General features: G+C 40.9%; 2 protein-coding genes across 8 annotated transcripts in view; one reads left to right on the top strand and one right to left on the bottom strand.

The window, feature by feature from the left end:
• Positions 1 to 8,461, top strand: part of fnbp1l (formin binding protein 1-like) — a 93,784-nt gene extending 85,323 nt beyond the window's left edge. Inside the window, exons 12-15 of one of the 2 annotated variants that reach the window (XM_088599020.1) lie at positions 315 to 409; positions 1,821 to 1,963; positions 3,236 to 3,394; positions 4,917 to 8,461. In XM_088599020.1, coding sequence (XP_088455146.1) covers positions 315 to 409; positions 1,821 to 1,963; positions 3,236 to 3,394; positions 4,917 to 4,924 — 405 coding nt within the window. In that variant the 3' untranslated portion in view covers positions 4,925 to 8,461. Of the gene's footprint in view, positions 1 to 314; positions 410 to 1,820; positions 1,964 to 3,235 lie in introns of both variants that reach the window. The other variant, XM_088599019.1, reaches the window with a different exon arrangement.
• A 98-nt stretch (positions 8,462 to 8,559) lies between these two features.
• Positions 8,560 to 17,228, bottom strand: part of bcar3 (BCAR3 adaptor protein, NSP family member) — a 114,035-nt gene continuing 105,366 nt past the window's right edge. For all 6 annotated transcript variants that reach the window (XM_088599013.1, XM_088599014.1, XM_088599015.1 and 3 more), the window contains 7 exons: positions 16,908 to 17,008; positions 15,173 to 15,876; positions 13,514 to 13,629; positions 11,837 to 12,008; positions 11,155 to 11,266; positions 10,587 to 10,793; positions 8,560 to 9,981 (listed from right to left, as the gene is read on the bottom strand). In XM_088599013.1, the coding sequence (XP_088455139.1) occupies positions 9,806 to 9,981; positions 10,587 to 10,793; positions 11,155 to 11,266; positions 11,837 to 12,008; positions 13,514 to 13,629; positions 15,173 to 15,876; positions 16,908 to 17,008 (1,588 nt within the window). In that variant the 3' untranslated portion in view covers positions 8,560 to 9,805. The remainder of the gene's footprint in view (positions 9,982 to 10,586; positions 10,794 to 11,154; positions 11,267 to 11,836; positions 12,009 to 13,513; positions 13,630 to 15,172; positions 15,877 to 16,907; positions 17,009 to 17,228) is intronic.

The raw sequence follows: 17,228 nt of genomic DNA, 5'->3' as shown, positions 1-17,228 counted from the left end.
ACTTCATCTCCCACTGAAGCGATTTCTTCCTTATTTTGCTGGTGACTTCTTACAGGTCCTGTTCAAGGCTCTGATAGTGTCTGTTCTCAGAAAAGCCCCCGCAAAGCTATTACCCCTCCCCCACTAATACAAAGGCTGAGAGGCTAAGAGATTCACAATTTGATCATTCCAAACTCCTAATTTGCAAAGCAGGTCAGTAATGGGGGTGCTTTTCATGTAAAACAATGCCACTGATGTACAGTCCACCGAAGGAGATGTGGTGCGTGCTGGAGGGGGCAGGAGCCCCCGGGGCTTGACTGATGTCCTCATTGCAGGCCTGGCTGTCTGAGGTGGAAGGTAAACAGAGCGCGAGAGGCGACCGGCGCCCCAGCGCGGAGGTCAACCACCACACTCCACACGGGCGAGAGAGGTGGGTGAGGCACCCTGGGAACTTGACACACTGGTCTGGTTTTCAGGGCTGGGGCTGTGCTTCCATTTACCCCTTCCATTCCCTGCGACAGAGAGATTTTACTTTTGGAACAATTGTTTCATCCTTGATGAGGAAATAAAATGTATATGTGGGAACAACTTAAGACGTTGCATGTATGAAGATGCGCAATTCCCAAAACAAAGATTTTGTTCTTCTGTCTTGCCAGAGTAAGTTAGTCTTTAATTATTAAATGATGCAAAATTCCACTGTTGGATAATTATTACAATATTCTACGCTGATGGCGTGCTGGGACTCTTTACCGTTCTCCCTCTCTGAAGTCTACAGAATGGGTAGACCTATTCCTGTGTTGTAACACATGAGGTGTTGGCGACCTTGCATACTTTCTGGTCCCTGAGTAGCTGCACCTGTTAATTATTCAAGACAATAAACCCCTGTGAGCATGCAACCCTGTTGTCCTCTTGCTACTTCTCCACTTGCCAACATACTTTATATGAACACAACAGTAATAAAACTAATCAAGCAAAGAGCATTGTGACAAAAGTAACAGAGCTTCACATTCCTTAATTGCTAGTGTTTACTTGTTTTTCACATCTCTAGAAACAGTTTTCAGTCATACAAACACAAATCAGAAATTATTCTGCACACACATTGGAGAAGATATGAACAATAGACAGTGAAGAACAAGAATGAGGCTGCAAACAACTTATGTCAAGTCTAATTTACATAAGTCGGGGAGCACCTGTATCTCCATTGTTTTCCTTTTATATTGCTCACCCCGCCTTTTCCTGAAGGTGAAAATGACGTCAGCATAGATGCCTAAGACCTGTTCAAGCTCAGTGCTTTCATTATAATGTTTTAATCATTTTGTTATACCTGCATTTGTAAGTAAAATATTATGAAAGTTAAGTTCCTTTTGGAATTTTCCATTCCACAATTGTAAAATGACTGTGACTGTTCCTTAATTGTTTGCACTCTTATAATGGATTTAAGTTAAAGTTTTATCGTTTTTGAAAAGTGATAACTCTTTTCTTAGAGTTCTCACTTTTTAATCTTAGATTAGATTGAAATACATATTTTATCCTCAAATTATACAAAGTGAAATATACAATTGGCCTTTCGGGACAACCTGATGGACCATTTCTCTTTTTAACTTTGAGCGGTGAACTGCTAACTGCAGGAAGGCCTCTTTCACAGAGGCAACACAAAGTATAGGAAGCAAATGATGTGAAGGAAGTCACTCATCTTTTTAAACGGCTAATTAATATCCGCTTTGGCAGTGCTTTGTGACCACTCATCTTAAGAGAGTAATGTTTCTCAAAGGCCACTTGACACGAAGAACTAGGTCAGCCATTGCTCCCCTGGTCGTCACGGCTTTGGTTTGTTTTCACAGCCCGGAGGGCAGCTACACAGAGGACCCGAGTCAGGAGCACAGGAGTCCTCCACAGCCTGACCCGCACGATTTTGATGACGAGTTTGATGACGACGACCCGCTGCCGGCGATCGGACATTGCAAAGCACTCTATGCCTTCGATGGTATGAAATGGAACAGTGTCTGAGCGCAGTGTGGCAGGACTCTGAGGGAAGGGTGTTTTTTCAGGACTGATAGTTCAAGAGAAAATGAACTTTGCTTCTTGTGGTTACCTACTGTACATCTGCCACATTGCTACAGTAATTATCTGGCAGCTAACGTACAGCCGTTGGACTGTTTGTCCATTTGTGTGCCGGAAACTTCATGGGAGGAATTTCTGAGTCCAGCCTTCGGTAAAGATCTGCAGTTCTTTGGCTTCAAAATATTTTCGAGCTGGCAGACATCCCCTGTTCACCAATGATTGCCATGTGGCATCTCGCTGTGACCTGCACAGACCAGTGCCAGGCTGTTGCAAATTGTTCTGCTCTAGGGCAATGTGTACCCCACTTTTTCTAGCTCTAGGTTAACTTGAGCTGGATTTGCAAACTAAGTGAAGAAATCATTTCCATCTGTATGTTTGGCATCTTGAATGTAGTATAAGATGATATTGTTGCATTGATATACTGTATCTAACCAGGCTTCTTCTTTCCTGGGTTTAGACCTTAGGTATAGAAAGTTTGACCGCTGCTTGTCTGTGCTGTCTGGGTCAGTTATATATACCCAGCAGCTATATCACCCTGCAACTCACAGCTGGCTGGACACTGAAGCTGGGTAGACCTCCTGGGATAGCTGTGGTTGCTGCTGGAAGAGGTGTTAGTGGGACCAGAAAGGAGCACTCACCCTGCAGTCTGTGTGGGTCCTAATGCCCAAGTATAGAGATGGGGATAGGGACACTATACTGTAAAAAAAAAAAAGACACCGTCCTTCAGATGAGACATTAAACTGAGGTCCTGACACTAAGTGGTCATTAAAAAACCCAGAGTGTTTCTTACTCTTTCTTAAAGAGTAAATGTATTAACCCTGGTGTCTTCTGGCCAAATGTCTCTCCTGGCCTTTACCAATCATGGCATCCTAATGATCCCCATCTATGAACTGGCTTCATCACTCCATTCTCCTGCCCACTGATAGCTTATGTGTGGTAAGCATACTGGCGCACTTTGGCTGCACACTCCTCATCCAGGTTGGGACTATACATTGGTGGTGTTGGAGGGGAGTCCCATTACATTTAAAGTGGAGTGTTTTATAAATGTAAGGAATTAGGAAGGAGTGAATGACTTTAAAAAAAATGTTTTTTTAGTACTCTTCCTGTGTTACACACCTGCATAGAATTTCTTAGTTGCACAAAGAAGTCTGTCATGTAAACTACCGTGTGTACCCTGTGGCTCCTGTCCTGGCAGGTCAAAACGAAGGCACCCTGGCGATGAAGGAAGGAGAGGTGCTCTACATCATTGAGGAGGACAAAGGCGATGGCTGGACACGAGCACGGAAGCAGGGTGGTGAGGAGGGCTATGTGCCGACGTCCTACGTGGACATCACTCTGGAGAAGAACAGCAAAGGTGCAGTAACCTACATCTGAATTCCAGGGGGCGTCTCACCTCTCGAAATGAACTGAGCCCTCCTCACAAACCCTTGTCTCAGATACCTCAGGCTTCTGCGCTGAAGTGGCCTGTCTGCTCTGTTCACTGTGTGAGCTCATCTAGAGTGTTTTTGTTTTAATCCAAGGAAGTTTTTTTTATTATTAAAGTAAGTGTAGCTCTACTTGGGAATAGTCCAGCAAACAGATGTATTAATGTGTCTCTTCTGCATCCCTGAGATTCAGATGGTTTTTAAAGGCCTTAATGGTTGGAAAAAAAACCAATGTTTATAAGGGATCTGGGTATTTTATATGTTTTAATATCAGCAAATGAATGAACAATTATTTGGATATCTTAAAAATGTCTTTAATTTTACATGTTTTTAAATACATTTTAAATGTGGTTGATCTCATTGAAATGAGCCTGATTTGATTCTTCTGTATTGTTACTGAATTTACCTCTCTTCTTTTAGAGCATGTATCACTCTTCTTTCTCTTAGGGAATGCTAACTTATTTAACATATTCATGATTTCATATGATATTTTACACCTGGGAACCCCACTCACTTTTGTTTTTCACACTGTGCCTGTGATTGATGGCCCAGGTTCTTATTTTCTAGTTTCTACATATCTACTGTAATTACTTCAAGAATCAGAACTAAAGATGTATTACAACCCCAGTGTGCTTTACGCAATGGCTGGAGATTTGTGTGACGTATCTTTTGTACTGATGGCACAGATGTATGGTTCATTTCACATTATCTCTTGAGGTATTTATTAAATTTTCTATGAGACCCATTTGTACACTCCTTTTGCCAGGTTTGTGTTTAAATGCGAACGTCCTCCTGAAATTGTCATTTGCTAATGGAAAGCAGTTACTACAGCGGTATTCTTATTAATACATCCTCTGTGACGTGTCTTTGCCAGGTCAGCCCAGTTATTGTTAGATGTATTAATGTACTTAATTAAGAAGATCCGTCCAAGGCAAAAGATGCTTGTTTAATGTGTGCTCTTCCTATGTTACGGAATTTGGCACTTACCCGGTTTGAACCTATTTTTACTACAGGTGGTTAATGCAGTGAGTTTGGAGGCTTGAACTGGTAGACAGCAGAGCACAGTGCTTCTAGGATTGTTGGGAACTTAAGGAAACACTAATCTGAAGATATCAGAAGTGATGCTTCCTGCTGGGTGTGCACTGCCTTCAAAGCTTTTCGCTCCATTAAAAAATGTGCTGTACTTTAACTCCAAAGTGTTCTCCAGCTAATTCTCCAAAACTGGGGGGAAAAAAATATTCTAAACTACTAGTGCTTTCACTAGGTTCACAACCTGTCATATTTCCCACTTATCTCAAGAAAAAACATCTGGGGCAAATTTGAGGTTTTGGAGCCAAAAACTTGTTTTGTTGTGTACATCTTTGGGGTGTCTTTCGTCCATGAGAACAGGTGGGCTGTCTTATTTTCTGCTGGGATTAGTAATGGATTTCTTTTTCTCCTCTTGGACTGCAGGTTCCTGAGTGGCTGAGTGGGTTTCTGTCACTGTGGGCGAGTCATTGAAGGAGGGTACATGCAGCTTTCTGTCTCTTGGGAGGGGGAGGGAGAGGGGGCAGGGTCCTAGCTGGGGCCAGCCAGGAGCTTTAGAAGGAGGTTGCATGTTTGCATGCAGACATCCATTGACATTAACGCCATTCTGTCCGAAAGGAGGGTTGCCACAACTGTCCATGTTACACACTTGTGTAACATGGCCACGCTCTCCTGCCATTCCACGCTTGAAATGCATAGAACTGACACTTAACCGATCGCTGGCTACAGTAAGGCACTGGCCTGATATACAAGTGGGTGGCAGCAGAATTTCCTGAACCCAAAGAGAAATGATTTAAATGATTTAATGAATCTAAAAAAAATTGTAGCCTCTGCCAGGACAAAATGGATAAATTCTTGGATAAATAAATACAAATGTGCCACTTGAGGCAATTTTGAACTTGATTTTGAACCAACCCTAATCCCTTGTCTTGACCACTGATGCGTAGGATTTTTTCATTGATCCTACAGTGTGGAATGTCTGCCTGTGCCAGCCTGTATGCTTTGCCCTTAACATGCCACAGCATGTCTTTGAAACATCTTCCTAGGTTGAGATTCAGGATTGTTCGCATGGCATCATGTTTAAATGTGTGATTCATGTGCATCTAAGCCTGTGTTCGATCGTCATCAAATCCCACATCTTATTTCCTCTCTTTTCCTCTCATAACATTTACATTCCGGTACTTTTTTTTCCCCATTTGCGCTGCTATAACTCAGTTCATTGCACCATGCACAAGCACGTCACTCTCGGTCAGTGGCAGAACAGCAGAATGGCAGCTGGTCTCTGGGGCTGCCCAGCAAGGGGGGAACCTCCTCTAGCCTCCCAGCAGCCTGTGCTGGGGCGGGGCTGGCAGTGCCACAGGGAGCCCTTTTTCTGCGGACCTGGAGTACCAGTGCAACGTGTAAGAAGAGATTTCACTGGACAAAGGTGAAGGACCAAATCCCACTGACACTCCAGACTCTCCAAGCAATCCATGCCTTAATACAGCTCTACGGTGGAAGAGTGCCTAAATCTGCTGAGTGCCAATCCAATAAAAAGTGACGCAAGGGCTTCATTTATTTAAGCACTGGTGTCTTACGGTGCTTTTCTGGAATTTGTTGAGATCTCTTCTTTTATGCTCTGGTGGATCTGTTTATCCTCTCCTGTGGTTTCAGAACCACTTCCAGTGATTGGTGCATCTCAAGAAAGCATTTGTTTTTAACACACACATATATTGTATGTATAAATATTGCTTTATTATTGGACATTGATATGTATTAACACCTTATTTCATACTGAATGTGTTTCTATTATTACCTTTTTATGGGGTTTTTAATCAGATGAACAACCTGTTTTTTGGAATCGTGACATGATTGCAGTCTTTTTTTTCTTTGAGACGTGCTTCTGTATAGGGACCTGCTCATATCTTAACTAAATGCACTTTTGCCCTATAAAGTCTAAAGAAATAAATATGGACGTTGCTTTTTGTATAAATGTAAATAGACAGCAGTAACCACCATGACTGTTTTGGTATGGACTTTTTAAGTGCATTTTAAACTAAAATGCTAAAATCTTCTTTCATCAGGTTATTCCTGTAGATTCTTTTGATACTTCTAACATTTTTTATTTAATAATTTTGAAACCGAGATGAAATGGTAACTATTTCAGATATTTAGACTAAATAGCCGACAGGGTATCTGTGTAATTCCTTAATTGCTAATGAAATAGTCAAGCATATTTCAAGTGAAGGCTTCTCAGTTTAGTTTTGGTTTGTTGAACTGGTACATGTCATTATCTGTGGCTGTGTGAACCGAATACATGGTAGTTTTTTTCCCCTCTTTTTAACCTATAGCCCTAATATTTAAAACTGTGAAAGATACATGTTGATACTTTTTTATTTTCTCAGTCTTCAGAAATGTATCTGCTTTTGTTCTGCCGGGAGTGGATTTGAAACAGAAGTGCACACGCGTATTCTTAAAGGAAAGTCTGTATTAAATGTATGGCCTTTAAATATATAAAAAGAATATATTTTGGTGTTATTTTGCTTTTGGTTGCCATTCTGGTTTCAAGTTATTGAAACTACCCCAATCATAGATTGTAAAGACAGACTGCTGTCAATTTCTGAACAAGGAAGAAATTAAGTTAATTGAGCAGTCATTATTCCCCCTGAATACTCTGATTTCTGAAAATTAATCTGAAAACTTGTGGATATCCTAAAATGTTTTATGTAATGGGTTGTGTCTGAAATATATTGATAGTAAGAGCTTCCCATTTTTATTCTCTTGTTAGCTTGATCAGACATTTTAATGTGTCTTATGACATTTGCAGTCTAAAATGAGGCCTGATTGTGAAAACCACTATGTACACTCTAGGTCCTCCTTTCCATATTCTGTTGTCCGCAACTGCTGTTTGTCTCTTCTGGATGGCTTTTAAGACACCAGACCATTCCAATAGCTCTCAGTGGAAGGTGCTTTTAAATCATTGCAGATCTGTGACAAAGTGAGATGTGCAGCTCATCACTGGGAGAAGATTTGGAAAGTTTGAAAAAGGTAGAAATGATTTGATGTGAAAATGTGCTTATAATTTGATCATGCTCTTTTTCAGCGTTTTATGGCTAATTCTTTGTTATACCCCCTCAGAAAATCTCACCTTTTAAAGAGTTGTGCTTGTTGTACCTAATAGTTACCCCCTCGAAGGTCTTAAACACAAGGTTACACAATTAAGCTGGGGATGGTAAATCATAGAAAGGTAACCAGTGCAGAGGTCTAAGAGTTCATTGTATAAGTGTTAACCTCACTTTCTCTGTGCTGTAATGTTTGAGAAGTGCAGTTTTTTGTAGGTATATGCACAGATCCCTAAAGTCAGTGATCTATTATACTTCTGATTAACTTGTGTACCTGTCAAAGGGAAATATGACCACCAATACACTTCACTTGTTTCAACATGTAAGGCAAAACAAATGTCAGAATGTGTTGTCCTGTGTGTGAGCTTGTCCTCTATCTCTGACTTCCTTAACATCCCCATAATTCAGCTGGTAAAGCAGTTTCTCACTTCCCTATCTGATCTGCATACACACAAGCAGAATGACAGCTGCCGGTTGCCCAGAATGGGTGCTGAATTTCAGTGGTGGATGAAACTTCAACGGGATCCACTGGGATGAAAAGCATGAGGTAATGCAAGGGATTGTTTATTATTATTATATTGGGCACAAAAGAAGATACAATGAAGACGAGAGCTGTCAGAAATTCCTACACAGAGGAGAGTGGCTCTAGCAGTTTCTGTCCCCTCCCGCATTAAAGGAAACGTTGAAATGGAGTATGCCAACTTATAAACGCAGCTCTCGAGCAGAGTCTAGTGGCGGTGGTTTTATTTCTACATGTTGTGCACATGTTTTTTTTAAAGAAAATCTTAATTGTTGTGAGCGACTTTGTTGGGAAAAAAGTCCTGTTCTCTGTTGAGAATTTTGTTCTAATAAAACAAAAACAAAATCCTAGAGCATCCATGTTTCTTTTTCTGATTAACAGTATCTACTTGATTGAAATTTTAAAATGAGGTGAGTTTTGTTTTCATGAAGCACAGTTGGCCATGTGATTACACATTTACCCATTTATTCTTTAATTTCCCACAATATTTCATACAAAGATAAAATTAATATATAACTATTTACATGTTAATGATATTTTAGCGTAAAAATATATTACACAGTCTCGCATTCACATGCTCATAAGAGAGCCAACAGTTCAATTGTGTACAGACTGCAGTCCATTTATCGGTATTCTGGGTATTATAATACTTCACATCAACTAACGAATATATGAACAAAATATTTCCGGCAACAACAGTCATCTGGTATTGTTTTTAACCAGTTTTAATTTTTCAGGCTGTTGCAGAATACTTTTCTTTAATTCTTCAACAGCTGTTTAAACACAAGTCCCAACATGCAGTGCAGTTTAATCCTGAACGAAAAGTTGCACTTGATCTCGCTCATGAATTATCACACAATTGCTGGCTTTTTCACTTCCTGCCCGGACAGCCGCTTCTCCCTCGTCGTCAGCAGCTGTCCAACACCATCGTGTGTTCCAGTTAAACAGCCCAGGCAGGCAGCCCAGCCCACTTTTCCTATGATCCCCTGTGTAGTTTCTGCCCTTTTAACTGGCAAAGCTACTTTTTTTAGTACTTTCTTACAAAAACATTCCCTTTGGAAAAGGGCTACAGTTCATTGTTACCCACTGTTTTAGTGAACCATAATGGAGTTTTGCCTCCTGAAAATTTCACCTAAAATCCCTCTTTGTGTTGACGTTCTGTTTTTTCTTCATGTTCCTCGCATACGCATGGTCTCAGAGATGCACATGTCCCATCTGATGACTCTGACTCCCCAGAGTAGGGTACTGTGACGGACTGATAGCGGGAATGAATCCGCAATGCTTTGTGTGTAAAGTGGTCATCTAGGACACAGAAAAGCAGCTTGTACGTCATCTATAGTTTTGTTAAAAACTACTGTAAAGTGAAGGTTTTCTCTAATGATCTTTTAAAAAACATAGAAACAAAACCATTTGTGCAGAGTAACTCTGACCTTGCTTGACTTGATCTGAGAAGGTGTGTTAACTTTACATCCAGGAGCTGGTTCAAGGATCTAGAGTTTGGATACAAGCAATGCCAGGACTGAAGTCCCGACTCCCTCTTCACATCCACATGAGCAGAAAGGCTTGCACAATGACAGACAATGTGCATAAAACCGACCGGGACATCACTCCGGGTGAATGTTCGGCTGTCGGGTCATGCCTTTCCTTTCCCTAGCTTTGCTTTGGTGATTTTGTCATCAATCGTTTCCCCCATTTCAGAGTTCGGTGTGCTTGACAGGGGGCTCCAGTTTCCTCGACAAGGCCGTGAGAATAAGTTTGAACTTCTCGTATCTCTCCGATTGGTTCACTGTTGCCCCCTTGCTGCCCCACAGCAACCTCAGCTGGAAGTCAGTCTTGAAGATTTCCAGCATGTCTTCATTGGGCTGAAAATCTAAATCGGAGGAAGGAAAGGGCGTGATTGATCATTATCTGGTCCCAACGAACAGTACTACCAAGGGAAAGCAAAGCGACAGAAATTGACTTGCCTTTTAAAGCTCCTTAATACATGAAGAATTAAATGGAATTTGTTTTGACTAAGTACAGATGCATGTTAATTTCTTGCAATAACTATATATTTGGCTTTTTTTGTACATATTGATTTATAACCCTTAATTTAATGTATATATACAGTAACAACGTTTAATGAATTCTGTCATCTGATAAATAAGCAGCTTTACCATAGCCCATAAATGTGCCAAAACACAAGCTGGAGCAAACGTCATGCACGTCCTGATATGGGCACTATTGCAGAAGGTTCAAATTTAAATCGGACAGGATTTATTCCAGGGAAGTGGGATTCTGAATTATTAGGGTGTTGGGAGTGCATTTAACCTGGCCAGTTCTATCGGTGAACGAATTCTATCAATCATGTTTTAGCAGTGCACTACATTTCACATAACTGAATATGTACAAGAGACTTTGACTGACACTGATGCTTCATGCCCGCATTTAAGGGAGACAACACGCGTTGACAACACAACAAGGACCCGTTCGTACCTTGAAGGACACGCTCCACGTTTGCACTGTAGGAGTCGGCATTTTCCGCTACCACTCTGGCTGCTTCTAGATGCCTCATCATTATTTCACATCCTTGGTCGCTGCTCTCCCATAAGTCCATTCCCTCAAAGGTGACTGCTGGTCGCACCATGAGAGTGAGGAGAGGCATCAGGAGGGGCACTGTGGTGTTGCTAAGAGGAACGTCCACTGAAATTACAGCCGAATTATATGATTTATTATTGTAAATCACTTATGTCATCAATACAGTCTGAATACGTTTGTACTGTTGCATATACTGAAAACTGCCTCAGTTTCAGTATTTTTATACATCCAAAAAGGATCGAGAAAATTATTTCCCTCCCGAATTTAAAATGGTCAATTCCAACTTCATTCCTAAATGACAGTATGCCTGACAGAGACTTGACTGATCTCCAAATGCACTGTCCAGTTGCCTTGTGTGATCTCCACCTGCACTGTCCAGTCGCCCTGTCTGATCTCCACCTGCACTGTCCAATCGCCCTGTCGTATTTTCAGTATTGAGCCAGTTTCAACACCATGAGTTACTTACCACTTCCTTCATATACGCCTTTGAAAAATGGCTTCAGGGACTTCTCATACATGATGGCTGTCTGCGTGTATTTGCGCCTCAGGGTGGTCCATGTGTGGTCTAACCTAGTGATCTGTGGGGGGAGAGGTAAGTAGTTATCATGTGGCATGGCTGCAAGAATTGTTCTCCTTTTACACTTTCATCTGAGCACAGCAGCCCTTTACATGAAAAGTCTGGATAAGGAATTGACCAGTAATGTACATCCACCCTACTAAGAAAACTAATTTTTCTCTTGGGTTATCATTGACATTTTCTCTATGTGAAACTATGAAAATACTTGGTTTTTAAACCGTTCAAATCCAGACATTTTCTGACATTTTCTAAAAACTGTCCAGGTGATTTGCTGTGATTAATAGTAGGCTGTTGTTTTCACCTAGTTTTGTCCCATTCCTGAAGGTACTGTTTAAGATTTTAGTTTTACATCAAATTTGCTGGAACCACTAGTTGCATACAGTAATGTTGTATTGCGTAAAACATATTTATAGAATCTAAAAACATCAAATTAATGTAAATGACCAGACAGGTTACATGTCCCCGAAACATGTTCGAATATGGCTGTACCCTCCAGTAGCTGTGAAGAGAGATGGTTTTTAAGACCCCAGTAGCCAAGCGGTCACTTCTCCCTTCACCTCCTCCCCCTTACCTGTGGCATGTCCAGGGCTTTCATGATTGCAGAGAATGCAAAGAGGTCTCCCATTGAGTCCTTCAGTTCTACGGCAACCTGAATGATCCTGTTCAGCGTGGCGGCCCGCTCATCCAAACTGCCCGTACATCCCAGGACATCCACTGCCACCCCGATGGCCATTGTGTTGTGTCTGAAGCAGAAACGGAGAGCTGTCACTTTTTCTTTCTCTTAATACGCACATACACGCCATGATCACTTCCTTTCAAGCCTCCTCTGTTAGAATTATTATTAAATTGCATTAAAATCTGTCGACTACAAATAAGCATGGAAGGAATGAAAACATGCTTATGCACCCAAAAAGACACTGATGACCCCAATGCACTTGCAAGGCCTGCAGGGGGTGCTGTAACACAATGAAGTGGCCTGCCTTTTCATTTACTGCAGACTGCGCTTGGATAAGTCTCTGTGCTTTAACAAAGAATTCTCGCTTAAGGAGTTCAAGAGGGAACACAGAGTAGAAAGAGTCAATCTGTTGCACAGAGGTAATGGTGTTATACAGCATCAGCCCATTCGTAAGGAGAAATATCACCAGCCGTTTCACACTGTATACAAACTCATGGAATGCAAGTGTAATTGCACCTTTAAAGCCTCCAATTCATTTCAGTAATCTAAAACAAATTCCGTATCTTAATCTGTATTTTGACTTTTTTTTGTATTGTCCGATTTCTTTTTGCTTTTACCACTTTTGTTAATTTTCTTTCAATCAGTTTAATGTAAGTTGCTTTGGATAATGATCTCAATTAAGAGAATAAAAATTCTAACAAACCTTGTCCAATACAGAGTTCTCTGAGCCGCCCGATTGAGGGATTGTCCAGCTGGACATCATCCCTTGGGACACAGTCTCAGTGGACGTGCCTGGAGAAGTCATCTCCTGACACACCCTAAATTGCAGTGACCTATGACCTGTGGGGTCCAACATGTAAACTAAACTCTAATACTGTGGCAATTATCTCCATGTACCCTTCATTCCATTTCTAGCAAACACATGAGATCAGCACTATTAAATCATCCTTCTCCAGTCTTTATAGCTCCATTAGAACTGTAGCTCCTAAAAACAATTACTCATTCGTCAGCACAACTTATGTTGCTGGTATAAGGATGCAGGATGAAATTTCAGCCGAATGTTTTTTTATATCAATTTTTTTAAATTGTTCTATTACTTAATACAATTAGGTCATAATGTTAGTAATATGAGCTGCACTCCTGTCATATACCTCATATAATAAAGTCAGCAGAGTATAGGGCTCTGCTATCATTTCATCGTGTCTGCTGACAATGTAAAACTACAGGAAGGATGATAAACACCTGGTGTTTACTTTAACATAGCTCATTGCAATTACATATTAATTCCCGTGTCTCTTTATTCTGACCCTAGCTAGCACTACTATTTTAGGTGCTTTGCTCTTTGGGATAATATATGGAATTGTCATTGAAACCTGAAATGGATGCACAATATTCCATAGTTGAAAAATAAGCAAAAAATAAACAATCCAGCAAAAGATTTGTGAGATTTGTAATTTTGGTATATTGAATGACTGCATTTCAAAAGGGGACTTTAAATAGCCATGCTGTTGAGCAGTTCATTGGAGAACACATTTTAGGCTACACATTTTAAGTTTAATGCGGGATTATTACCTTTCAATTAAGTCCTGCCGTAGCTGTTCACCATGGGGCAGGGTAACCAGTTCTAGGCCAGAGTTCACTCCCATCTGCCCTTTGACCTCTTCAGAGACATTCAGTATCCTAGCAACCTGGCAAACACACAAGTTCAATAAGCAGTTTAATTAGGTATTATCTGGTAAACAAAGGAAAAACATAATAAAAAGTTATAATACCTATTAAAATACAACATTTATCCAAACTTCACTAATAGAGGATATAACTAAAATTATATACATTCACAGCTGTTTAAAATGGGGAGTTCAGATTTGAGGTTATTTTTTGTGTTCCAGTTTTAACACTGAAGAACTTATACACTGTACAATAAATAAAAATTATAAGGCCCCGAGCTCTGGCTGCAAATTCGAACACTAATAAAGATGTTTTCCGGGTGACTAGACATGCAGTCATGGGTTTTACAGAATGGTAGTTGTTTATGTTTTTTAGCTGTAAAGTGAATTAAAATATTTGCCTCACTGAAGCTCTACTGTGTGGCAGATCTCAGCCCAGGCAGCCACAGACGGCTCCCCACCCAGCAGGGAGCCAGAAAGTTTGTGAAGCTGACTGACTCACAAGAGCCTCCCACATCATTACTTTCTTAATTGGCTACTGCTTCAGCTCACTTGTGCCCAGATATGAATGCCACTCTTCCAGCTCTATTGTCTATTCATCTGTTCTTAAACATAGTAGGGCAGGGTGCTATTGAATCTTTGTAGAGAATATATTCAATTTAATTGCAGTAAAAAAGTTATACTTTCATAACCCAAAATGAAGTTCATTAACATTTAGTCAGTCTCAGAGCTCGGTAACTCCTTATAATCTGAACATTACTTGGTCGTTTACCCTATTTTTAGCACAATGCATACATGCCTTCTATATTTTTGTGAAAGCTATATCCTATGTGTTGTTGTTTTTCCAGTTTAAACTGCATGCACTCCTCTAAATTTTTTAAAGATTTTTACAAGACACGTTTGTGTTTTTGGAAATCCAGTTATTTCAATACTGACAAGCCTCCTTAAGTAAAACTTGGCCCAGCTTAGTTGAACAGAGGAAAAATATGGATTTAAAAATAATGTACACATGACTAGGTATTTTGAAGTACACCTTTCCATTCTATGCATGAGCAATACATATTTAAATTAGTTTATCATTTAAATGGCAATGGACACTAAGATACAGTTTTAGTAAGGAACAAGTACAGTAATAGGTTTATTCCATGCTGAAAAGAACAGAAAGAAAACACAACGTTTTGGCTGTGGAGCTTTCTTCGGGTGACTCACGTCAAGTGTGTGAGACACCCGAAGAAGGCTCCAGAGCAGAAACGTTGTGTTTTCTTTCTTCTCTTTTCAGCATGGAATAAACTTATTACTTGTTCCTTTGCAGCCTACGCATGCATTTAAAACCTCAAGCATGCAAGAGGACAGGCTCCTACATAACGTTAACCCTTATTTCAGTACGTTTTCCCTCTACTGCGCTTGTTTTTCTGCTTTTGCTTTCATTCCTTTTCTTTCTTTCCTGTTGCCTCATCTGTTAACAACAGTAAGAGTTGTTCTCTTAGATTTCCAATAGAATCATTTTCCAAAACTTTAAACCTAACCTAGAAACTATCAAACTCGTGTCTTTGGAGAACAGTACCTGGCAGTCAGCCTGAAGGATGTGCCTGGCAATGGTCTTAACATCCTTGTTGACCAGCATCTCTTTGGCCTTCTTAAGCACTGTCATCTCCAGGGGCTTGTTCTCTGAAGGGAGCAGCCTGGATTGGTAGTCACTGGGCCTGAACGTGGACACCGTCTCAAAGACCGGCTGCCTGAAGGACATCCTTTTCTCCACCACCTGCTTGCTCTCCCCTTCACACCCCACATCTCCTTCTTCCTCCTCATTTCCGTCCTCCACTGACTCCATCGCCAGGTGGTAAGAGTTCAGATCCAGGGTGGCATGTTTGTTCTCCGGCGTCCTGTAGCTGAACTTCTTGATCTCCTCCGTCCTCAGTCTGTCCACATAGCTGTTGGAGAACGGCGGCGTCTGCATGTGGGCCAGTCTCTCCCATTCCGCAGGGCTGCAGGGAGTGAGCTCGCAGTAGTTGACCTCGGGCTGGTGTTGCTGCTGGGTGGACTGGAGGGGGGGGGAGCAGGGCTGCCGAAGGGATGGCACCTTGCTCGGCTTGGGCGGTGGTTTGGGACATAGCTGGCTGTCGGACCCCCGGATGGCCTCTCCAGCCTGTGTCTCGAAGGTCATTCTTCGTGGCACGGTGGGACTCAGGGCCGGCTCACTTCCTGTCCTGAACACAGGGGACTTTGGGCTGGGCTGTGTCTCCATCAGCTGGGGCTGGGGCTTGGAACCTGTGGAACAGAAGGATGAATCCATTACTCATAGCAGGTAAGACCCACCCAGGCAGGCATCCCGTGTGCAAATTACTCAGGCTCTTCCATTTACTTTGGCTATTCATGCGCCGTTCATACACCTCTACAATCACAATGAGTTATGTACAGAGACAACACATTCTGTTAAAAATTTTATTTTGAAAGAACATCAACCTGTACATGCTTACTGTATTAGTTCAAGTAAGTACCTGCGTCAGCATGCACAGGCTGCAAAGAAACAAGTAAAGGTTTATTCCATGCTGAAAAGAGAAGAAAAGAAACACAACATTTCGGGTATATGAAGGCTCCACAGCCGAAACATTGTTTCTTTTCTTTTCTTCTCTTTTCAGCATGGAATAAACTTCACTTGTTCCTTTGCATGCTTACTGCATTATGTGTAGTTTTAGGATAGTCTGTTTGACATTTCCGTCTTCCACTGACTCCATCGCCAGGTTGTAAGAGTTCAGATCCAGGGTGGCACGGTTGTTCTCCGGCGTCCGATCTTTTTTTCTTTATTGAATTTGTTCCAACTAGCTTTTCTTTTCAACGAGGTTTCTTACATGTTACACCTGAAGAATTTAGTTTGAATGTGTAACCTTCCGGTTACATTTAATAGACAACAGAGCGATTACTTTGAAATCATAATATTATAAATATTAATATACTTTTGTGTTTTCAAAGCTGTTTTTGATGGTATTCCTTTCATCTCTTTAACATGCAAAATAGTAATATTTCACAGCAAAGATATCATATCACTAGATTATAGAAAATGTTCAAGGTGTTCTAGATAGAGAACTAAGCTCTTACTTTTTAAGGCATCCACATTAAATTCAGAAATCCCATAAAAAGATTAATGATTTTATGCACTTTCCTGTATGATTTCCTAGTAAAGGGTTACTTAACAAAGATCCATGCAGTCCTAAAGAAATTTATGCCTACATCTCCTGGGAAGAAAATCATCCTATTGAAAAGTTTTTTTTTATAAAAAAAAGGTTTGTCGAACCACTTACTGAGGGGGAGAAAGCTCTCTGACTGATGAGTCTTCAGTGGTCGTCTCCTCTCCTGCACATGGTTGAGGCAAGCAGGCTGGCTTCCACACTTGTCCTTGTTTCTATTGGGATAAAGAAGAAGAAGAGCTCTTAAACTTACTGGTACAGTTGCTCTGAGCAAATCTCATCTGCACTGAACAGCAGGGAGGATAAAACCAGTGCAAAAATAAAACAGAAATGCAATCTGTCATTTCCAAGAGTTGTAATTTAAATTAAGGAACTTATAATTTCAGCTTTTGGCACAATACACCACATTCATATATAGCATGGAGTTGTTCTCCA

Source organism: Lepisosteus platostomus, chromosome 11, assembly GCF_059453375.1.
Source record: "Lepisosteus platostomus isolate fLepPlt1 chromosome 11, fLepPlt1.hap1, whole genome shotgun sequence".
NCBI lineage: Eukaryota > Metazoa > Chordata > Actinopteri > Semionotiformes > Lepisosteidae > Lepisosteus > Lepisosteus platostomus.
Note: the sequence above shows the minus strand (reverse complement) of the source record. Positions and strands in the feature narration are given on the sequence as shown.